The sequence below is a fragment of the Lithobates pipiens genome, unplaced genomic scaffold, assembly GCF_037356315.1.
Source record: "Lithobates pipiens isolate NorthernLeopardFrog02 unplaced genomic scaffold, aLitPip1_a1.2 Scaffold_37, whole genome shotgun sequence".
Classification (NCBI taxonomy): domain Eukaryota; kingdom Metazoa; phylum Chordata; class Amphibia; order Anura; family Ranidae; genus Lithobates; species Lithobates pipiens.
The window spans coordinates 3,266,678-3,291,003 of record NW_027507825.1 but is presented as its reverse complement, the minus strand read 5'-3'; the positions used below and the strand labels follow the sequence as shown (position 1 = coordinate 3,291,003).

At 45.8% G+C, this 24,326-nt stretch overlaps 1 protein-coding gene across 2 annotated transcripts in view; it reads left to right on the top strand.

Annotated features, from left to right (window-relative positions):
- The window catches only part of BTBD7 (BTB domain containing 7), a 78,141-nt gene that overhangs the window by 35,666 nt on the left and 18,149 nt on the right, over nucleotides 1-24,326 (top strand). Inside the window, exons 3-7 of one of the 2 annotated variants that reach the window (XM_077466662.1) lie at nucleotides 666-1,745; nucleotides 10,716-10,924; nucleotides 13,147-13,222; nucleotides 14,740-14,900; nucleotides 17,113-17,184. In XM_077466662.1, the coding sequence (XP_077322788.1) occupies nucleotides 666-1,745; nucleotides 10,716-10,924; nucleotides 13,147-13,222; nucleotides 14,740-14,900; nucleotides 17,113-17,184 (1,598 nt within the window). The remainder of the gene's footprint in view (nucleotides 1-665; nucleotides 1,746-10,715; nucleotides 10,925-13,146; nucleotides 13,223-14,739; nucleotides 14,901-17,112; nucleotides 17,185-24,326) is intronic. The other variant, XM_077466663.1, reaches the window with a different exon arrangement.

Below are 24,326 nucleotides of genomic sequence, written 5' to 3'. Positions count from 1 at the left end.
CTGGACTGTTAACTGGACTGTTAACTGGACTGTTAACTGGACTGTTAACGCGGAGGTCCAGAACCCTCCGGCGCCACAATTGGCACCTTTCAGGGGGGAGGGGGTGCAGATACCTGTACAGTACAGGTATCTGCCCCCACTTCCGGGATAGTTCTCTGCGGAAAGGGGCGTAGAATTACGCCCCTTTCCGCAAGTGCCCGCCCCTTTCCGCAAGTGCCCCGCTGCCTGCTGGGAAACACACAGATCCCAGAGGCAGCGGGGACCGTCCTTATTACGCAGCGCGACTCGCGCATGCGCAGTAGGGAACCGGGAAATGAAGCCGAAAGGCTCGATTTCCTGATTCCCATACCCAAGATGGCAGCGGCAGGACCCGAGAGACGATCTAGAGATGGGCTTCGGGTGCCGACATCGCGGGCGCGCTGGACAGGTAAGTGTCACTATTTTAAGTCAGCAGCTGCAGTATTTGTAGCTGCTGGCTTTTTAAAAAAAAAAAAAACGCAGAGTCCCGGCGGACTCCCGCTTTAACTGGACTGTTAACTGGAACTCAGAAAGGGGCTTGGTCCTTAAGTGGTTAACTTGTGATAGAAAATGTGTAATTGTGTGTGTTGGAATCTTCCACACTTGGAAAATATAAAAGCTTGTTTTATTTCTTCCCCCCCCCCCAGGTACATCCTCCTACACCCAGCAGGGCTATGGCTACGAATCGAAGCTCTACAGCCTGGAACATGGTATTGAGAAGCCCCAAGACAAGAAAAAGAAAACCTCTGGCCTGGCCACGCTCAAGAAGAAATTCATCAAGCGTCGGAAGACGAGTCGCTCGGCGGACCATGCCAAGCAGATGCGGGAGCTGCTCTCCGGGTGGGACGTCCGAGACGTCAACGCGCTCGTGGAGGAGTACGAGGGAACGGCAGCCTTAAAAGAGCTCTCCTTACAGGCCAACCTGGCCAGGCCAGAGACCCGGACCTTGCAGAAGGACATGGCTGACCTGTACGAGTACAAATACTGTACGGACGTCGATTTGATATTCCAGGAGACGTGCTTTCCCGTCCACCGCGCCATATTGGCAGCCAGGTGTCCGTTTTTTAAGAAGCTGCTCTCGTCCTCTCCCGAATTTGGGGCGGAAATCATCATGGACATCAACACCGCCGGCATCGATATGCCGATGTTCTCTGCCTTGTTACACTACCTGTACACGGGCGAGTTTGGCATCGAGGACTCCAGGTTCCAGAACGTGGACATCCTCGTCCAGCTCAGCGAGGAATTCGGTACGCCAAACTCGTTGGACGTTGACATGCGTGGACTGTTCGATTACATGTGCTACTACGACGCGGTGCTGAGCTTTTCCGCCGACTCTGAGTTGGTGGAAGCGTACGGGGCTCAGGGCTGCCTGGACGAGGAGCTCCGGGCGCACAAGGCGGTTCTCTCCGCGCGTTCTCCGTTCTTCCGCAACTTGCTGCAAAGGCGAATACGGACTGGGGAGGAGATTACTGATCGGACTTTGAGGACTCCGACCAGAATCATTCTGGATGAATCCATAATACCAAAAAAATATGCAAAGGTCATTTTGCATTGCATGTACACGGACGTAGTGGACTTGTCCTACGTCTTGCACTGTAGCCCATCAATCGGGAGCCTGAGCGAGGTTCAGGCTCTGGTAGCAGGAAAGCCCAACATGACCCGGGCGGAAGAGGCCATGGAACTCTACCACATAGCACTGTTCTTGGAGTTCAACATGCTGGCACAAGGTGGGTGACAACTGGTATCATTGGAATGTAAAAAAAAAAAAAAGCAGCAATAACCAAAATCGGCTGATAACTCAAAGACCGCTTGATTCTCAGAGTTCTGTGAGAGCTGGAGACTGATGGTCACCGAGTCTCTGCTTTGCCCAAGCGCTGGGAGGAGACTCGTAGGGGTGGGGTTAGGGTGTTGGGGTTAGGGTGTTGGGGTTAGGGTGTTGGGGTTAGGGTGTTGGGGTTAGGGTGTTGGGGTTAGGGTGTTGGGGTTAGGGTGTTGGGGTTAGGGTGTTGGGGTTAGGGCTAGGGTTTCCCCTAGAAGAACAAGGTTAGGACTCAGGGATTTGAATAGGGACCTCCCCCCAAAGGTCAGGAGGCGTGTCCCAGAGGTCAAAGGTCAAGTGTTGGGCTGACCCACCCCCACCAAAGTGTTCCGCCTACCCCAACTAAGTCGGGGCATGAACAAGTCGGGGTAAGCAAACAAGTCGGGCTCTCAATTACTCAGAGGCGGAGCCAGGTGCCCGTCCAGGGTTGTGGGTGGATCCCGACCGCATTGTCGTGAACCTAAAGCTGGCTTCAGCCCACTGCTTGCTGAAAACTGGTCACAGGAAGTGCAGAAACCAACGAGCTTTGCCTTTACTTCTCCTTTTAACCCCTTCCCAACCGCCTCACGCAGATGTACTGCAGCAGAAGGGCACTTACAGGCAGATTGGCGTACCTGTGCGTTGCCTTTTTAAGAGGTGGCTTACAGGCGGGCGCCTGGCAGGAGCTCAGTGAGTGTGATCGCATGTCCCGCGGACTCTATGTGCACGGGGATACCCGCGATCGCCTCACGGGGAGGAAGAACGGGGGAAATGCTGATGTAAACAAGCATCTCCTCGTTCTGCCTAGTGACACTGACTGCAACTCCCTGTAATCGGCAGCGGTCAACACAGCCCCTCCCCCAACATTTAAGGCCTGTACACGCGATCGGACTTTTTGACAACAAACAGGCAAATTAGCTGTTTTAAGGCAACATCCGACCCGCGTGTACGCTCCATCGGACAGACTTTTTCGGTTTTCGTCAGACTTTTGTTGGGTGTGCGAACGGACAAACTTTCCGGCAACAAAAGTCCGATGGAGCAAAGTCCGATCGTGTGTACAGAAACCCCTAGGACTTTTGTACAAAGTACAAACACGCCATGCTCAGAACCAATGCAAAAGATCAGACAACAATACAGAAGTTGTCCAAAGGTGGCGGTAAAGAGCAAAAAAAAAAACACATGATTTGGTGAAATTTGGCTGAAAAAGCCCTGCCGTGTGTATGCAATACAAGTTCACGGTCAACGCCCTTTGTACAAAAATCCACGGGAAAGTTTTGTACAAAGTCCGTGTGTATGAGGCTTTTAGAATCGCTCCCTAGGACACACTTAACCCCTACAGCGCCACCTAGTGGTTAACCCCTTCACTGCCAGTCACATTTACACAGTAATCAGTGCATTTTTAATTGCACTGATCGCTGTATAAATGTGAATGGTCCCAAAATTGTTCCGATGTGTCCGCCACAATGTCGCAGTCTTGATAAAAAGCGCTGATCGCCGCCACTACTAGTAAAAAAAATGAATAAAAAAATGCCATAAAACTATCCCCTATTTTGTAGACGCTATAACTTTTGCACAAACCTACGCTTATTGCGATTTTTTTTTTTTTTATTTATTTACTTTTTTTTTTTTTTTAACAAAAATATGTAGAATAATACGTATCGGCCTAAACTGAGGGGAAAAATGTTTTTTATATATTTTTTGGGGGGATATTTATTATAGCAAAAAGATAATTTAAGAAAATTGTTATTTTTTTTTTGTTTATAGCGCAAAAAATAAAAACCGCGGAGGTGATCAAATACCACCAAAAGAAAGCTCTATTTGTGGGGAAAAAAGGACGTCAATTTTGTTTGGGAGCCACGTCGCACGACCGCGTAATTGTCAGTTAAAGCGACGCAGTGCCGAATCGCAAAAAGTGGTCTGGTCTTTGGCCTGCAAAATGGGCCGGGGCTGAAATGCCCAGTCTTCCTTTTCTGTACTGTAGGTGCCCACCTCTGACGCCTATTAGTTTCCTCTGCCATCAGTAATGTTGTTCCTGAGCGTTATATGAAAGAACGCATCCTTGGCATCCCTTTATATGTTCATGCTCCATGGGTGGTGCAGACTTTAGATATGCTGATCAGTTGCTGCATTCTAAATCAAGCATCTGGTCAGCAGATTGCAGAGCTGCAACCTGCAGCACCCTGTGGCCAGCAGGGAGAGCCATGAGCATCCAATGAGCTGTGAATGTATCCAGGAGGATTTACCCACTTCTGACCAGGCCATTTTTTGCAATACCGCACTGCTTCGCCTTAACGGACAATTGCGCGGTCATGCAACTCTGTACACAAACAATATGTCCCTGTTTTTCCCGCAAATAGAGCTTTCTTTTGGTGGTATTTGATCACCTCTGCGGTTTTTTTTTTTTTTGTTTTGTTTTTTGCGCTATAACCACTTCCCGACTGGTGCACGCCGATGTACGTCGACAGAATGGCACAGGCAGGCATATTGGCGTACAGGTACGTCCAATTTTAAATGCCGCCCTGCCAGTCAGGACCCCCATGAGTCCGGTTGCGGGTCCCGCAGACTCGTTCGCCGCTGGCATACCCGCAACGGCGGCTGAACGAGGAAATGCCGTTGTAAACAGCATCTTCCCCCGTTCTGCCTAGCAACTAGTGACGCTGATCTCTGCTCCATGTGATTGGAGCAGAGATCAGTGTTCACTAAAACAAAGCCCAGCCCCCTACAGTTAGTAACACACCCCTAGGAACACTTAACCCCTACACTGCCACCCACTGGTTAACCCCTTCACTGCCAGTGTCATTTTACAGAGGAATGTGTCAAAAATGTCCGATGTGTCCTCCATAATGTCGCAGTCACAATCAAAATCGCTGATAGCCGCCACTACTAGTAAAAAAAAAATTAATAAAAATGCTATAAAACTATTCCGTATTTTATAAACGCTATAACTTTTGTGCAAACCAATCAATCGCTTATTACGATTTTTTTTTTACCAAAAATATGTAGAAGAATACGTATTGGCCTAAATTGAGGGGGGAAAAATGTTTTTTTTATATATTTTTGGGGGATATTTATTATAACAAAAAGTAAAAAATAATGCGTTTTTTCCAAAATTGTCGCTCTATTTTATAGCGCAAAAAATAAAAACCGCAGAGGCGATCAAATACCACCACAAGAAAGCTCTGTGTTTGGGAAAAAAATTACGTCAATTTTGTTTGGGAGCCACGTCGCACGACCGCGCAATTGTCAGTTAAAGCGACGCAGTGCCGAATCGCAAAAAGTGGTCTGGTCTTAAGCCAGCAAAATGGTCCGGTCTGAAAGTGGATAAGCAAAGACCAACAATTTTGAAGAAGAAAATTTTTTTTTACTTTTTGACAAAATATCCCCCAAAAAAATTTCTTCTTCAGTTTAGCCCAATCTGTATTCGTCTACATATTTTTGGTAAAAAAAATTGCGATAAGCATATATTGGTTTACGCAAAAGAGTCTACAAACTATGGCATATGTTTATGGCATTTTTATTATGTTTTTTTTTTTTTTACTAGTAATGGCGGTAATCAGCGATTTTTAACAAGACTGGACAGATCGGACTCTTTTTTTTTTTGGGACCATTGACATTTATACAGCGATCAGTACTATAAAAATGCATTGATTACTGTGTAAATGTCACTTAAACAGCGGTAAAGCGTTGCTAAAAAGGAAAGTATAAAAAGGGGTCTTAGGCTGAGAACTGAGCGATCAAACCCCGCTAATCACTCAGTTCTCCATGAGAAGAGATCTGGTGACTCTGCTCTGTTCCCTCCCCATGCTCACTGGAGCGCTGGGCTTTGGAGGAGGGGCGGGAGTGGCTCACTAAGAAGCCGAGCCATGTGTGTCGGTCCAGGCTTGTGGGCAGATCTCCACCATATGGTCATGATCCTTCCCGAGCCTGGACCGGCTCTGACCTCAGCGGCTGCAGCCCGCTGTCGGCTGAAAAAGGCTCTTGGGAGTGCAGAACAAACAGTGATCCACAGGGGAATTCCAGCCAACAAAAAGCTTTCCCCCCCCTACTTCTCCTCCTTTTTAATGCCGGTGATGTGTCGAATACTGTCCCCCGTTGGATAGTGTACGCCCTGTACTGCGCTTGCGCAGCACGGGGGACAAGGAGACGCCGAAGGTCTCCAAAGATGAACGCCGCCTGCGCCGTGAGTCCAGGTTCAAGCCCCACCATCCAAGTGGTAATAGAATAAAAAAAAGCCGAGCCAAGCGAGGCCGCGCCCCTAAGCGTGGCGAGGGTAGCGAGGCCGCGCCCCTAAGCGTGGCGAGGGTAGCGAGGCCGCGCCCCTAAGCGTGGCGAGGGTAGCGAGGCCGCGCCCCTAAGCGTGGCGAGGGTAGCGAGGCCGCGCCCCTAAGCGTGGCGAGGGTAGCGAGGCCGCGCCCCTAAGCGTGGCGAGGGTAGCGAGGCCGCGCCCCTAAGCGTGGCGAGGGTAGCGAGGCCGCGCCCCTAAGCGTGGCGAGGGTAGCGAGGCCGCGCCCCTAAGCGTGGCGAGGGTAGCGAGGCCGCGCCCCTAAGCGTGGCGAGGGTAGCGAGGCCGCGCCCCTAAGCGTGGCGAGGGTAGCGAGGCCGCGCCCCTAAGCGTGGCGAGGGTAGCGAGGCCGCGCCCCTAAGCGTGGCGAGGGTAGCGAGGCCGCGCCCCTAAGCGTGGCGAGGGTAGCGAGGCCGCGCCCCTAAGCGTGGCGAGGGTAGCGAGGCCGCGCCCCTAAGCGTGGCGAGGGTAGCGAGGCCGCGCGGGGCCCTGTTACTATGTGCTACCTTATGTCCACTTGGATGGTTGGGCTTCAACCTGGACTCAGTGTGCAGGCGCCATTCTTCTTTGGAGACTTTCAGAGTCTCCTTGTCCTCCGTACTGCGCAAGTGCTGCGCCTGCGCAGTACGGGGCGGACACTATCCGATGGCCGGACAGTTTTTGACAGAACACCGGTACCAAGCTGCAGCAGCATCCATGAGCTGGACTTGACTACTTCTCTACCATGCCGTTTATATCCGTACTTTGCTAGACAAGAGGCTACACTGAACATAATGAAGCCAAAACTGAACTGGATGAATTTTCGGTCGGTGTATGGCCAGCTCAGCAGGAATCGTCCAAACTACGGCCCTCCAGCTGTTGGGGGAACTACACGTCCCATGAGGCTTTGTAAAACTCTGACATTCACAGACATGACTAGGCATGATGGGAATTGTAGTTCCCGACAACTGGGGGGGTTGTAGTTTGAAGATCCCGGAGCTAAAGAATCGAATATCAGCCGGACAGGTAACGTTTTGTAGGGGAAGGGTCAGCAGTAGCAGCCGATCTTCTTCTTCTCCCCTCAGTACAGCTTCCTCTTAATTTGCTGTCTTGGAATGCTTTTGAATTGAGTCTGATGTGGAGGTTTTTGGTCTCATAAGAGGGTTGAGGATTTTCTCACACAGCGGCTCTGCACGTTTCCTGCACAGATCAGATAACTGCTCATTAGTGGCTGCTGAATATACACAAATTGCTGCTTTCACATTCGTCTTCACTGAGCTCCTCGGGGTATTTTGGGAACTTCCACCAGCCTACGTACAGCAGAAGAGTGGAGCTCAACATGTGTCAGAGAGAGAGAGAGAGAGATATATATATATATGTGTGTGTGTGTGTGTGTGTGTATACACACACACACACACACACACACACACACACACACACACACACACACACACACACACACACACACACACACCATTCCAGTGTAGTCATACAGCGAGTCCAATTAGTACAGATCAAACTGGGGTTCTCGGTCACCCTGTGCCCCTAATAGACACAGGGTAACTAAGACATAGGAGGTGCATGGGGAGCTGAACCAAGGGTTTCCCAACCTCTCCAAGGGATTCTGGGTTCCATGGGCCCCCCCGCCCAAAGTGACTCCCGTCAGTTTCTTGCAAGGTAAGACCCACAGACCCATAATTTGTATCCAAAAAAAAAAAGAATGAATATGTATAAAAAAAATTATGTAAACAAATAACAGTTTCTCACAGAACTTACCCCATGGCCATGGACTTACCCGCACTACTGTATGTGATGAACATAGAACAAAATGTAGAATTATTCTAGTTCTTTTCTTGTTTTTATGAAAAAATATTTAAAGCGGGAGTTCCCGCCGTTTTTTATTTTTTTTTAAAAGCCAGCAGCTACAAATACTGCAGCTGCTGACTTTTAAAATAAGGACACTCACCCGCCCAGCGTGCCCGCGATGTCGGCTCCCGAAGCCTATCTCTCGATCGTCTCTCGGGTGCTGCCGCCGCCATCTTGGGTATGGAAATCGGGAAGTGGAGCCTTTTCGGCTTCATTTCCCGGTTCCCTACTGCGCATGCGCGAGTCGCGCTGCGCAATAAGGATGGTCCCCACTGTCTCTGGGATCCGTGTGTTTCCCAGCAGGCAGCGGGGGACCTTCGGAAAGGGGCGTCGATTCTGTGGAAAGGGGCGTAGATTCTGCGGAAAGGGGCGTACCTTCTGCAGAATCTACGCCGGAAGTGGGTGCAGATACCTGTACTGTACAGGTACCTGCACCCCCCTCCCCCCTGAAAGGTGCCAATTGTGGCGCCAGGGGGGGGGGGGAGGGTTCCAATGAGCGGAAGCTCCACTTTAGGGTGGAGCTTCCGCTTTAATTTATTTTTTTATTTTTTATTTTTCCTTTTTGTTTTATGTTTTCATCGGGTTCATATTTGGGGTATAAGACCCTCACTAAGAACTAGGAAATGTTACTGTTAGCCTGTCGTTTCATATAATCGAAAACTGCCAAGTGAACGTCATTTTAAAGCTGGAAACCGGCACAAAAAACTTTCATTAAAACATTCTTAAAACTGAGGTTCCGCCAAAATTTTATTCTTTTTTTTTTTTTTTAAAGTCAGCAGCTACAAATACTGCGGCTGCTGACTTTTTAAAACGTGGACACTTACCTGTCCCAGGGTGCCCGCCATGTCAGCACCCGAAGCTGATCTGTTGCTCGGCTCTTCGGTAAGGAAATCGGGGAAAATGAAGCCTTGCGGGTTCACTTCCCGGGTCCCTACTGCGCATGCGTGAGTCGCGCTGAGCGATCCGGATGGTCCCTTCTGTCTTTGGGACCCGTGTGTGTCCCAGCAGACGGGGGGGACGGGGGGGGGAGGCATAGAGTCTATGCCCAGGAGTCTGTGCCTGGAAGTTATTATTATACACGATTTATATAGCGCCAACAGTTTACGCAGCGCTTTACAATGTATAGGGGGGACAACACAATTACAGTACAATACAAAAGGTACAAGAGTACCTTGTGGAAGTGGTGCAAATACCTGTATTATACAGATGTTTGCACCCCTCCCCCCCCCCCCCCCCCTGAAAAGTGCCAAATGTGACACCGCAGCGGGGGAGGGTTTCTGAAAAAGCGGAGGTTCCATTTTTGTCTGAACCTCGTACACACAATCAGATTTTAATCCAGGAATTGTGTGACAGACTGTGTTTGCTTAAAATCCGACCGTTGGTACGCTCCATCAGACAATGTTTAGCCAACTTTCCGCCAGCAAATGTTGGACGGCAGGCTAGTAAATTTTCATCAGACAGCGGTCCGTTGTCAGACTTTTGTATAGTCGGTACACAAGTCCGTCACACAAAAGTCCAAAGTACAAACACGCGCACGCTCGGAATCAATGCTCACCAAACCACGACATTAGCAGAAGGGGCATAAAGAGGGGGGAAGGGGGAATTGGAACTTTATATGAGGCAAAGAATGTATAGATTCATCTACCTCCATCCCTGATCAAGTATTGTAGGAAAAATATTTTTCCTACATTAGCAGAAGGGGCCCAAAGGGTGGCGCTCCAGAGCTGAAATTCCACATAGTACGTCACTACATTCGTGTTTGTTGGCCGACAGTTGTGTGCCATTTTGTATGCAAGACAAATTTGCAGCACACTGCCCTTCGGACAAAAGTCTGGCGCTTTGTGCAAAATTTGATTGTGTGTACAAGGCTTTAGACACAAAGCATATACACCATTAAGAGTATGTATGTGTATGTGTGTGTGTGTGTATATGTATGTATGTATGTATGTATATATATATATATATATATCTCTATCTATCTTTCCAGCATTGTGTAGGTCCTCCAATCTTCTCCCCGACATCCTTGGACAGCTCTTTGGTCTTGGCCGTGGTGGAGAGATTGGAATCTGATCGCTTCTGTGAACAGGTGTCCTTTATACAGGTAACAAGCTGAGATTAGGAGCACTCCCTTTGAAAGAGTGCTCATAATCTCAACTCGTTATCTGTATAGAAGTCACCTGGAAGCCAGAAATCTTGCTGATTGATTGGGGATCAAATACTTATTTCCCTCATTGAATTACAAATCAATTTACAACTTTTTTGAAATGCGTTTTTCTGGATATTTTTGTTCTTCTGTCTCACTGTTAAAAAAAAAAAAAAAAAAAAAAACTGACCATTAAAATTTATAGACCAATCATTTCTTTGTCAGCGGGCGAACGTACAAAATCAGCAACCAATCAAATACTTTTTTCCCCTATGGCAGTGATGGCAAACCTTGGCACCCCAGATGTTTTGGAACTACATTTCCCATGATGCTCAGCTACACTGCAGAGAGCATCAGCATCATGGGAAATGTAGTTTCAAAACATCTGGGGTGCCGAGGTTCGCCATCACTGGCCTATGGTAAATAATAAATAAAATCAACTGGACTCAATGAACTTGGCACATTCGCTTTCTGACCACCTTCTTGGCCTCTCTACAACAGGGACCTGTGTTGGGCATCACCTGTATTTAGAGAGCTGCCCTCAGCCTATGTCTGCACAGTATTCTGTATACCGGTGACCGGCCTCATGGCCCTGAATAATGCATTTCTTCCCCCCCCCCCCCTTGCAGGATGTGAAGACATCATTGCGGAGAGCATTTCTCTGGACACGTTAATCGCCATCTTGAAGTGGAGTTCTCAGCCGTACGGCTCCAGCTGGGTGCACCGGCAAGGTCTGCACTTCCTGTGCGAAGAGTTCAGCCAGGTCATGATCTCCGATGTCTTCTACGAGCTCAACAAGGACCATCTGCTGACCGTAATACAGTCCGACTACCTGCAGGTGAGTGTAAGGCGGGCCGCGCGTCTTTTTGACATGTAGACACAAATATCTTGGGAATTGGTCATCTCTCTCTCCACCTTTTTACAGCGCTGCAGGACCGACACCACCTCATCTCCATCTTCAATGACTGCCTTTGTATTTCTATCTAGGTTCTCAGCAGACTTTTTTTTTTTCTCCATGAGCAGTTGCCCCATTTGTCCTTGAACCATTGTGCCCTTTTCCATTAGATCAGAGGTCTTCAACTGGTGGCCCTCCCAGTTGTTGCAAAGTACATGTCCCATGGGGCATTGTAAGGCATGATGGGACTTGCAGTTTCACAACAGTTAGAGCGCCGCCAGTTTGAGACCTCTGCATTAGATGTGACAGGGGGGGGGGGGGGTTAATCCTGACGAAACACCGCTACCCATCAGAAGTTGCAATGGAAGTGACGTTCCGTTGGGGTCATCTTGGTACACCCGCACTCCCCTGCAGTTAGCCTACAGTCAATAGGCGGCAAGCGGACATCTTTGTACACCCACTGGAGTCTTGAATTTCCCACTTATTTTTACATGTAAACTGAGCGTATATAGTGAAATTCAGTATTTTGAAATCCCTGACACTGTTTTGATGTTGAATGTTAGTGACACTAATGGTGCCGTTTTTTTTTTATTGTATTTTTTAAATTTAATATCAAACCTGTCATACTTGCCTCTGTGCAGTTAATTTTGCACAAAGTGGCCCCGAAACTGTTCTGAGGTCCCACATCACCTCTCACGGCTCCTCCCCGCAATAGATAACCCCCTCTGGAAAGCTCAACCCCGTGGGGGTTAACTTGCGGGGCGTGCTCCCGTGTCATACACTCTGCATCCATAGCCGCCAGGTCCGTGACTCGTCTCCGAGATATGAGAGAGAGAGAGAGAGAGATATGAGAGAGGGAGAGGGAGAGAGGGGGGGAGAGGGAGGAGAGAGAGAGATTTTATATATATATATATATATATATATATATATATATATATATATATATATATATATATATATATATATATATATATATATATATATATATATATATATAATGTTTGGGGGTTCCAAGTAATTTTCTAGCAAAAAAAGATTTTAACTTGAAACCAACAAATGTCAGGAAAAGGTTTAGTGTTTAAGCGGTTAAACTTATTTCACTTACACACACAGTATATTCCATTGACAAATTGTTACAATGTTTATACTGAAGTTCAACTGATAAAGAATGTTGCGATTCTCGGCAGACTGCCCCGGGTTTTCTCCCTTTCTTCTGAGGGGTTCAGAAGAGCCGAGAGAATTCTTTGCAAAGAAAAAGTATTGTGAAACACTTTAGTCCAGATTTCGAGAACGATTCTTGACGATTAATTGTGCAGCTCTAGTCAAGTGTCCAATCCGTCCCGCTACCATGTCAGAGTCCTGCTAAAAATCACTGCTATTACTAGTAAAAAAAAAAAAAAAAGTAATAATATGCCATAAATATATCCTCTAGTTTGTGGACGCTAACTTTTATGCAAACCAATCAGTATACGCTTATTGCAATATTTTTGGTTAAAAATAAAAAAAATGTAGAAGAATACATATTGGCCTAAACTGATGAAGATGATTTTTATTTTTGGGGGGATATTATAGCAAAAAAAAAAAAAAAAAATTTCTATATATTTTTTTTTTTTTTTTTTTTTTTTTTTTTTTTTTTATAGTGCAAAAAATAAAAACCGCAGAGGTGATAAAATAACAACAAAAGAAGTCTATTTGTGGGAGGGGGGGGTACAGTGTTGCATGACCGCGCAATTCAGTTAAAGCGACGCAGTGCCCTATCACAAAAAATGGCCTGGTCATTAAGGGGGCAAATCTTCCGGGGCTGGAGTGGCTAAAGAGAACATTTCACCATACATCTTCTATTCTGTCTTGCAGGGGGGGGGGGGGGGGGGGCTGAGTGCATGTCATCTAATGTGGTCGGTTGCACCCCTGAGTGGTGTTTGGTGGGCTGGGCAGCAGGAAATGAAAGAATTTTTTATGCAGGGATATCCTTTGTTTTTTTTTTTTCTGTGTGTGCCACAGCAGTGGAAGCCCAGCACTACCACTCCATAGTGGGATCAATATTGCATGTACTTCGATATCGCATGTACTTTGCTCTCATTCCTGGTTGATTTATTACAGAAGAGCGCTCCGTTGTGTTTTAGTGATCTTGTGCCGGAGTAACTTTTTCTCTTTCCCTGTTGCAGGCAAGTGAACAAGATATCCTGAAGTATCTCATAAAATGGGGGGAATATCAGCTGATGAAGAGAATCGCTGACAGAGGTACGCCTGAAGGCAAATGTTTACTACCTACATATGCTGTATGTAGCGCCAATATATTCTGCAGCCCTTCACACATCATAGAACCATTGGTTCCTGATTACTACCTGCAATTCCCGCCTGCCCAGTTTCATGCATGTTCTAGGTCCAGCCCATGTCCCGGCCGCCCGGTGGCGGCAGCCCATGTCCCGGCCCCCCGGTGGCGGCAGCCCATGTCCCGGCCCCCCGGTCGATTGGGTAGGCAACTCTTCAGCTGAAGGAGCTGAGACCAAAAGGTCCAGTTTTGGAGCTCTGGAAATGTCGCAGTAGCTATGCTCCTGGAGTTCCATAAAACTGCCAGAAGTAAATTAGAGATAAGTCTAGGTGGCATGCACCTCGTTGGCCCTAAATCATAGTATGCCTGTATGTTTTGCAAACTGGCTGATTTCTTGGAGTTTCACCACAAAATTTGGGAAAGTTGACAACATTCCTTGAGATTCCAAATCGGGGAAATTACAACACCGCTCATCCATCAATACAAAACAGGGAGTTGGTGTCACCCAGAACAGGAAACAGGAAACTATACCTGAAAAATGGAAATTAATGCAGCCGTCATGTCTCAGAATTGGTCAGCGGTAATGGGAAATTTATTTTTGGGTTTAGATACTTTTCAGGTCAAGTAGGAAAACCAATATTTTTTTTTTCATAGTTTTTGATATTAGCCGTTGGAGCGCCAACAGCTGTGCACCCCCTGTGCAGTGTTTTCAGCTGTGCACCCCCTGTGCAGTGTTTTCAGCTGTGCACCCCCTGTGCAGTGTTTTCAGCTGTGCACCCCCTGTGCAGTGTTTTCAGCTGTGCACCCCCTGTGCAGTGTTTTCAGCTGTGCACCCCCTGTGCAGTGTTTTCAGCTGTGCACCCCCTGTGCAGTGTTTCAGCTGTGCACCCCCTGTGCAGTGTTTCAGCTGTGCACCCCCTGTGCAGTGTTTTCAGCTGTGCACCCCCTGTGCAGTGTTTTCAGCTGTGCACCCCCTGTGCAGTGTTTTCAGCTGTGCACCCCCTGTGCAGTGTTTTCAGCTGTGCACCCCCTGTGCAGTGTTTTCAGCTGTGCACCCCCTGTGCAGTGTTTTCAGCTGTGCACCCCCTGTGCAGTGTTTTCAGCTGTGCACCCCCTGTGCAGTGTTTTCAGCTGTGCACCCCCTGTGCAGTGTTTTCAGCTGTGCACCCCCTGTGCAGTGTTTTCAGCTGTGCACCCCCTGTGCAGTGTTTTCAGCTGTGCACCCCCTGTGCAGTGTTTTCAGCTGTGCACCCCCTGTGCAGTGTTTTCAGCTGTGCACCCCCTGTGCAGTGTTTTCAGCTGTGCACCCCCTGTGCAGTGTTTTCAGCTGTGCACCCCCTGTGCAGTGTTTTCAGCTGTGCACCCCCTGTGCAGTGTTTTCATTTCTATTATGGGCAATTATTTGACAATAACCTTTTGGATAAAGCGGCGCTATGCTGGCAGTGTACAAGAGGCGTTGATGATCCTTCCATTATGTGTGTTGCAGAGCCTAATCTCCTGAGCGGGACGGCGCACAGCGTCAACAAGCGAGGGGTGAAGAGGAGAGATCTTGATGTTGAGGAGTTGCGGGACATCTTGTCTCCTTTGCTACCATTTGTCCGCATAGAACACATCCTACCCATGAACAGCGACGTGCTGACTGACCCTGTAAGTCTCCTTCTAGTATTAAGTTTTGTTGACAATTGAAATGTTTGTTGCTTTTAAATTCTGTGTATTCTTTTAGTAATAATGTCGTTTGCGATGTGCTCTCACACACAACGCACAGTAATCGTTCTAGTGCCCGAATCCAGGCCTATGTACAAAGGGTGAGTCCTTGTGATTCAACCGCACGCCGTGCCCAACTGGTGACCCAAGGGCAGCGTGTGACTTTTTAGTACATGCTGTGCGCTCCTTTGCAGGCCCCAGGAGACAATTAAAGCGGAGCTTCACCCAAAAGGGGGAATTGAGCTTTAAAGGGGTTTTAAAGGCTCATGTTTTTTTTTTTTTTTTTTTGTTTTTCACCTTACTGCATCCTATGCATTAGGTGGAAAAAAAACCTGTCAGTGACTGACCCCCCTGCATTACTTACCCGAGCCCCTTCATCTTCAGCGGGGGGACACCGTCGTTCTCTCTCTTTGGATAGATTGATAGCAGCGCAGCCATTGGCTCCCGTCCAATCCAATGATCTGGGTGGTGGGGCCGAGTCATACATTCGGCTTCTATGGACGCCGAATGAATGACTTGGGAGCGTGCCCGCAAGGTAACCCCCCCCCCCCCGCCCCGGGAGAGCACTTCTCCTAGGGTGTTTTCTAATGTGGGGAGGAGCCGCGAGAGCCACTGAGGGACCCCAGAAGAGGAGGATCTGGGCCACTCTGCATAGCGGAGGTAAGTATGATATGTTTGTTTTTTGTTTTGTGTTTTTAAACAAAGATTTAGTATCACTTTAAAGAGGAAGTAAACCCTGATGAGTTTACTTCCTCTTTCATTCCCTGCAAAGGCAAAGCATAATGGACTACTATGCATCGCATCGCATCACCTCGCATAGTAGCCCATTATGTGTCACTTAGCTGACACAGGAACCAGCGAAGTCACCGCTGTCCCCTGTAGTCCAGCGCATCCATCTTCTCGGTGGGTCTCGCTGCTCCACCGCTGTCATTAGGCGAATCCGCGATGACGTCACTCCCGTGCATGCGCATGGGAGCCGACACGCGCGGCAGCTCCGTTGTTGGAAATACCGCGCTCAGTGCGCCTGCGCGCCGCCCTCTACGGCGGTGCCTGTCTTCGGGCAAATATCTCCTAAACCGTGTAGGTTTAGGAGATATTTCTTGGACCTACAGGTAAGCCTTAATGTAAGCCTTAATCAAAGTGGTTTGTAAGGGTTTACAACCACTTTAAGGCCTCCTGCCCCGCTAAAATGGGGGAAGGGGGGGCGCAGGGGTTGTTTTTTTTTTTTAATAGATACCCACTCCCAATTCTGCGCCAATTTGCCCAAGAGCAGAAGTTCTGTTCCCTCCCCCCCGTAGTCACAGGTCCCTGAAGACTGCAGAATCATTTGCGGTGCACAGCTCACGCATACGCAGCGGGCGCCCAGCTGGGAAGCTGCATGCTGTCACAGCCCAGTACCCACAGTTAAGATTCCGGCGGGATGGGGGAAACCTCACAGTTTTTGTAGCCGATGACTTCAAATTTTTATAAAGGAGACTGGAGCTCCTCCTAAATTTACAAAGTAATGGACGCAATCTGATGTTAACTTATCTGCAGTCTCCAATACTTGTAGCTATGCAGAGTGGCCCCGAACCTCCTCTTCTGGGGTCCCTCAGTGGCTCTCTGCAGTCTCAGTCTTCTGCAGCATTTTATATATTGAACGTACTGTGCGGCCCTATGGTGCTTTCAGGGGCTGCAGTGCTCTGTTTAAAACAAGCAGGTTTATTTATACTTACCTGCTCTGTGCAGTGGAATCGCACAGAGCAGCCTCAAACCTCCTCTCGGCTCCCCCCGCCCGACGCTCCTGGCTCCTCCCCCTCTGCTGAGTGACCCCATAGAAATATGGGGGGCACTCCATTGCCGGCTTGCTCCTGAACCTCGCTGTCTTTGTATATTGACGCAGACAGCAGGACCTCGCCCTGCTCCGTCATTACTGGCCTCCCACTGGCTCAGCAAAGCCTGCGAGACCCGGACGTGAGGGAAGAGAACTGCGCTGCATCGAATGAGGGCTCAGGTAAGTAAGAGGGGGAGGGGGAATACTGATGCCTAAACCTTTTTTTTACCTTAATGCGAGGAATGCATTAAAGTAGAAAAAGTTTAGGCTTTATAATTACTTTTAAGACCCCTTTATACCTTATAGGTTGAAAACACAATAAAATGCTTTTGTGTTTTAAAGAGACACCTTGCCCAATCCCTCTGTAAGCGAGTGATCTGGTGGTATGGTGAGGCGGCATGGGAGTGTGTCTCGGTAAGTATGCTCACCTTGGGGGGGGAGGGGCAGCATTTTTCACTATGCTATGAATGGGCAAAATCACACAATGTATTTTCTGATCTGATCCCTTATATAGAGAGGAATGTGACTTCAGACACAGAGAATAGTGCAGCTTAGATTTGTCACCACTGCGGAGAAGCCGCCTAAATCGGCAGACTCATTACGGAGCTGAAAATAAAAACAATTTTCTAAACACAATTCTGGAAAATGAGCAGCACAGCCCGATCTGTCCGAGTTCTGCCGGATAGCTAAGCTTTAAAGGCGAACGACACTTCCTGCAGCTCTCCAACTGAGAGTCTGTACCCGGGTACTGACGGGAGCTGGAGAAAGAGTGTGTGCCGGCGCCTGGCATTGCACCCGATATGTGCTGATTGCTGTTGCAAGGCTCATTTACAGAAAAATAATAAATACCTTTTTTGCAATAGTATGTGCAGTTAAAAAAATATATATAAGTGGTCCATTGTGTCTGTATCCCCCCCCCTTTCCTTTTTTATTTTTCCATATTTTTTTTTTCCCCCTTTTTTTTTCTTTTTCCTCCCCCTTTTTTTTCGCTTTTCCTCCCCCTTTTTTTTCCGCTTTTCCTCCCCTTTTTTTTCGCTTTTCCTCCCCCCTTTTTTTTCGCTTTTCCTCCCCCCTTTTTTTTCGCTTTTCCTCCCCCCTTTTTTTTCGCTTTTCCTCCCCCCTTTTTTTTCCGCTTTTCCTCCCCCCTTTTTTTTCCGCTTTTCCTCCCCCCTTTTTTTTCTCCGCTTTTCCTCCCCCCTTTTTTTTCTCCGCTTTTCCTCCCCCCTTTTTTTTTCTCCGCTTTTCCTCCCCCTTTTTTTTTCTCCGCTTTTCCTCCCCCCTTTTTTTTCTCCGCTTTTCCTCCCCCCTTTTTTTTCTCCGCTTTTCCTCCCCCTTTTTTTTCTCCGCTTTTCCTCCCCCTTTTTTTTCTCCGCTTTTCCTCCCCCTTTTTTTCCGCTTTTTCTCCCCCCTTTTTTCTCTCCCCCTTTTCCCCCCATTTTCCCCCCTTTCATCCCCCTTTTTTTTCCTCCCCCCCCCCTTTTTTTTTCCTCCTCCCCCCCACCCTTTTTTCCTCCCCCTTTTTTTTTTTTCTTCTTTATAGAGAAATTTGAGTACTGTCAGTGATACTTATTTTTATTTCATTTTTATTTTTTGCACTGACTTAGATATTTTATAGATAGGAAGCTCCTATCATATTGATTAGTGTTTCTAAATTAATAACTACTGCAGTAGGGAACAGACACACAAGATACACTCTGCATCTTTCCAAATAACTGTTCTCCTTTATTATGACGCCATTGTAGGTTTTTATACACCTGATTATGTAGGTATCACATTAATATTACAATTGTAAATTAATGGTAACAAGGGGCGTTACATAGGCAGGCTAAGGCCACTTTCACACATGTGGGACCGTAAGATGGACCAACAGTTTTCAGATGAAATACCGACATACACGCATCCCTATGGGATAGCGGGTGTCTGCGGGTGAACATCCGCTGGCACCCGATATCATCCGTCCCCGCTATGGTCCGATTCTGCAGACGGAGGAAAATCCTATTTTTCTCTGTCTGCAGAGCGGATCGGATGAACACGGACAGATGGTCGGTGTTTATCTGATCCCCCATAGGGGAGAGTGGAGATCTGACAGGGCGGTCCCTGTACAGTGTGCAGGGACCGCTCTGCCAGCTCAGCGGGGATCAACGGAGCGATCCCCCGCTGAGCAAGTGGATCATCACGGATCCGTCCCGTGTGAAAGGGGCCTAATTAGTGAGAGTGCTTCAGCAGTCCCCCTATTGTTCGTTTTTTTTTTTATTTATTCATCATCTTTTTAATTTTATTATTCCGTACGTTTTTTGGCTCTGTGTAACTTCTGCATACTTTGAGCTGTTAAAGCCATTCAACTTTTAAAACGTCCAGCTCTTTCAGCTGTGCGCTCTCCTTCTATAACTTTTTTTTCTACTATTTATACTTTTTAAAATATTAAGCTTTTTAACACTTTTTTTTTTTTTTTTTAACATTGAAGTCAATGAGAGCATGCTTAAAAGCCATAAAATCTTCTTCCGCTGCCAAAAGTTTCAGCTCCTTCATACTTTCACCTACAGACGCCAAACAAACGTTAAAATGTTCACAAAAATATTCAACTATCTGGCTATATCTTTTCAGTTTGATATCTTTTACAGTTTTTGTGAAAAAGCTGTTTAAGTTTAGTGATAATTTCATAAAATTTCATAAAATTTGGGGCAGCCAGGCTTTTGTTTGTTTTTGTTTCCATGGTTACCAACACTTCTTTTACACAGTGATGGGCGGTGGGGGAGAGCACAGACACACCATGTACTGATTTATAATAGAGGAATATGATGGGCAGTTTTGATGGGGGCAATATGATGGAGCAGTTTTGATGGGGGGGCAATATGATGGAGCAATTTTGATGGGGGCAATATGATGGAGCAGTTTTGATGGGGGCAATATGATGGAGCAGTTTTGTTGGGGGCAATATGATGGAGCAGTTTTGATGGGGGCAATATGATGGAGCAGTTTTGTTGGGGGCAATATGATGGAGCAGTTTTGATGCTATTCAGCATTCCCACGCATTTTCTCCAGGAAATGCATTTTCTAGTTCTAATCGGGACTCAAAAGAATGTAAACATATTCTGAAAACATAAGTGCCATGTGTACAGTGAGCGCAGAGTGCAATACATATAAAATAGAATACAATTATGTACAGAACTTACACATTTCCATTACAGCACTAACCTACAATTTTTCAGGACAAGCTTTCGGGGGTGTATGTCCCAGCAGTACTGATTCACAAAAGTTTTAGCACAATGTTTTTTTGTGTTTTTTCACAATCTGAGGGAAATCTCAATCTAAAAAATAAAAATAAAAAAAAACTACTAACACTAACATGTACACAGCAATGGTAATAAATCGGGCATAGTTGGTGAGATAAGACACCAGCTGATGTCTGAAAGCCAGTATTGGGGAATGTTGGAATATTTCGGAGTTTCATCCTCCACTATGATGGGTTATAAATCTTTATTTTTTTAATCCCTTCTAGCGCTGGGTTATATGTGGTGACTAGAGGTACACGGATATAGATAGATAGATAGATAGAGAGATCTCTATTATCAAATTTTTTTTTTTTTTTATCTTTGTATTGGAGAATTTCTCTTCGGGCTTTCAAGGCTGTGTTGGTAGTCATGTCTTTGTACCCTTTCTTATGGAAGGAGTCTCCTAGTGTTCTGAGATGTTTAGCTTTTCTTTTTTTTTTTTATCTTCTATGGTCTAGGCGTAGCACCGAAGCTCTTTTGTCTTTTTTTTTTTCACCTTTTTCTGTCCCTCGTTGGCCATAAACCTGCATTCTTGGCAGCTATGGAATCTGTATAAAGATAAGCATGGAGAACAGGAAAGCTAAATATAGTACAGGATGCAAAGTTCAGCCAAGCCAGCCTCAGGCAGTCAGTGCTCTCCGGCACCTTGGTACGGTAGATAAGACAGGTGTTCAAAGAGAGACCAGATCATGCAGCGATTCCAAACAAAGGAGATCTCACAAGAAGCCCCAAGGGATCCACCGTCTAAGGCACCGCTGTCTACAAAAAAAACGACTGCCAAAGCTTTGTAATGGTGGGGGCTCCCGGTACGGAGTCTGTCACCATACGCCCTCTAGGGGATGGAACCTCTCGGAGAGCTTATTCCCCACTGAGCCTATATCTACTGTTGTGGATAAGGTACCAAGGCAGCCATTCTCAGCGAGGGTTCCGTAGTACCCGGGGCTTTCTCACGGGGGGTTCCTTGAGCTGTGGCTGATTGACCTCTCATCTGATGGTGTCTTCGTCTTTCCAGGTCCATCACTATTTGCAGTGTCTGGCATGGCGCCAATGCCAGGGTGGCCTTCTACAAAATGACCACCAACGTAAGGAGCATTTTCATAGTTACACCCCCCCCCCCCCCCCCAGCCTTCACTTTATCTTACCGAGACCTGAAAATTATTTCAGGGCTTCCTCTGTGGTAAAAAGATTAAAGTGGAAGTAAACCCATGGATTTAAACAGTTAAAAAAAAAAAAAAAAAGCCATGCTGGGAATGCTAACTGCCCATTGGCTGTGCTCTCAGCCAAACTATCAAACCATCCAATGGCTGGTGTCATAACGAATCACATGTGCAGCAACCATAGCAGTTGAAGATAAAACAGAGGCAAAGATGGCAGCTTCCTTGCCTGAAAACAATAGGGGAGTTTACTTCCACTTTAAGGGGCACAGATCTTGGGAACCAGAAGTGGGCTAAGACTTCAGCTTTGACATGCCAAGACCAGAGGGAAGAGGTCTACCAGCAGCGTTGTGTATCGTTGACCATTGGAAAATAAAGTCGCACTCTATGTTAATTAGTCCACCGCCAGGCTCCTCCTCTTCTAGTTTCACCACCTTCCACGTGGATTTTTTTTATTTATTTATTTTTTGAAGAAATATCACTGTAAAGGATTCTCCACTTATTGATTATTGGCCTTTTTTTTTTCTTTTCACATTGCATTATTTTATTTTGGATATTTGTGTTTTTGGCACATTGTCATTGCAGCGCAAATTCTACATAACAATATTTTATCACTATTAGTTTGTCTATTAAAACCTTCACATATTAGCGCGTCGCTACTTTATTATTAAAATTTGTGTGTGTGTGTATATATATATATGTATGTGTGTGTGTGTATATATATATATATGTATATACATATATATATATATATATATATATATGTATGTATAATTTAAAAAAAAAAATGTGTATGTATGTGTATATATATATATATATATATATATACACATATATACATTTTATATATACATTTTTTTTTTTCAATGAAAATAAAGGAATTATCATTTTATTTTTTTTATTTTTTCCCCACACAAATAGAGCTTTTTTTTTTTTTTTTTTTTTTTGATGATGCTTAAGCACTTGCCATCCACTCTATAGCCGAATGAGCATGGCCGGCCAGTTCTGGCCGGGTGTCCTGTGATGGCCCAGCGTGATTGCGCCCGCTATGGCGTGCACTGTGATCACAAATGGAGGTAAAGAGCCAATCGTCAGCTCTTTACCATGTGATCAGCTGTGTCCAATCACAGCTGAACACTATGTAAATGGAAGTCTGTTATTGCCACTCCTTTCCTCAGAGAAGAAGAGAGATGAAAACCAGCTTGTGTCATAGGGACATCTACACTGATTATCAGTGCAGTCCCATCAGTGCCAACTAGTGCTGCCAATCCGTGCCGCCTATCGCACTTCTGTGGAGAAAAAAGACCTGTTTGCAAAATTTTATCACAAACTATGAAAGTGTTTTTGATAAAAAAAAAAAAAAAAAATTTGCGGTCTTTTTTGTTTAGCAAAAAAAAAAAAGTGATTAAATGCCACCAAAAGAAAGCTCTATTTGTGTGAGGGGGAATAAAGTGCTAAAATGTCATATGGCTACAATGTAGCATGACTGCGCAATTGTCATTCGAAGTGTGACAGTGCTGAAAATTGGTCTGGACAGGAAGGGGGGTAAAAGGGGCCCGGTAGGTCAATCACCACTGGATTTTTTTTTTGTTTTTTTGCTAAATAAAAAACTGAAAATGAAACAAATTTTTCTTTGCAAAATTTCATAACAAACTGGCCATCTTAATAAATTTAGGTCAACATGTAATCTGCTCCATTTCCAAATCAGTGAATATTTATCCTGTAGGAACGTTATCGAGCCCAGAAACGTGTATATGTGAAAATCGATCAATCAGGATTGATACTGACTGACAGTTGATCTCTTCTTGAGGCCCTAAAATGCCAATAAAGTACAAATATCCCCCCAATGGCCCCTTTTAGAAAAATACAGTCCAAGGTTTTTAGTAGTGAGTGCTTTTAAAGTTGTAATTTTTTTTGTCCATATTTATTTATTTATTTATTTTTTTTGTAAAATCAAAAAAAGTGGTCCTTTTTTTTTTTTTTTTTTTCCCACTTTTTTTTTGTTAACCACTTAAAGTGGTTTGGTACCTAAAAATGAAAGTACATGTTATTAAAATCAACAGATAGCATACTTACCTAAACGAACCCTGAAAAAAAAAATATTATTTACTTACTTTTTATTTCTGATGTTTCAGCTGACTTCCGGGTTGTCCTCCCGTGGGAGTAGGCGTGGCTATCGTCCTCGCAATGGTCCCTGGGAAATTTGTAAGCTATTTCCCAAGAATCCATGGGGGACAATGAAATTATGAAATCTCGCGAGATTTCGTTAGGACGCCGGTCACGTGACGAGGGCGTGTACGAATTTGCCATTTTTAAAGTGTGCAGGCAGCTGTATCTGCCATTACACTGCTCTCACTGAGCATGTGCAAGATGGAGCGGAGCATGCTGGGAGCCAGACGTCGTCATATACCAGGAAGTAAATGCCTGTGGGCTTCAGACGCCCACAGTTAAAATGGAAAACACCAGAGCAGATTTTTATAAGTCATCCTGAGGAAAAGATTCGTCGCGCCGGGGGTCAAATAAATGCCGGACGTGGATGCCAATCGAAGGTAGCACTCGCCCACCTGTGAGACAGGTAAGAAAAAAAAAAAGAGCGGAATCCCACTTTAAGCCCCGGACCAATTTGCAGCTAAAGGACCAGGCCCCTTTTTGCGTTTCGGCACGGCGTCGCTTTAACTGACAATTGCACGGTCGTCCAAACAAAATTGGCGTCTTTTTTTTTTTTTTTCTTTTTTTCCCCACAAATAGAGCTTTCTTTTGGTGGTATTGGATCGCCCCTGCGTTTTTTTTTTATTTTTTGCGCTATAAACAAAAATAGAGCGACTATTTTGAAACAAATGCAATAATTTTTCACTTTTTAGCTATAATATCCCCAAACATGTATAAAAAACATTTTTTTCGCTCAGTTTAGGCCGATACGTATTCTTCTACATATTTTTGGTAAAAAAAAAATCGCAATTATTGATTGGTTTGCGCAAAAGTTATAGCATTTACAAAATGGGGGATAGTTATATAGCATTTTTATTTTTTACTAGTAATGGCGGCGATCAGCGTGTTTTTTTTTTTTTTATTTTTTTTTTTTTATTGTGACTGCGAAATTATGGCGGACACATCGGACATTTTTGACAAA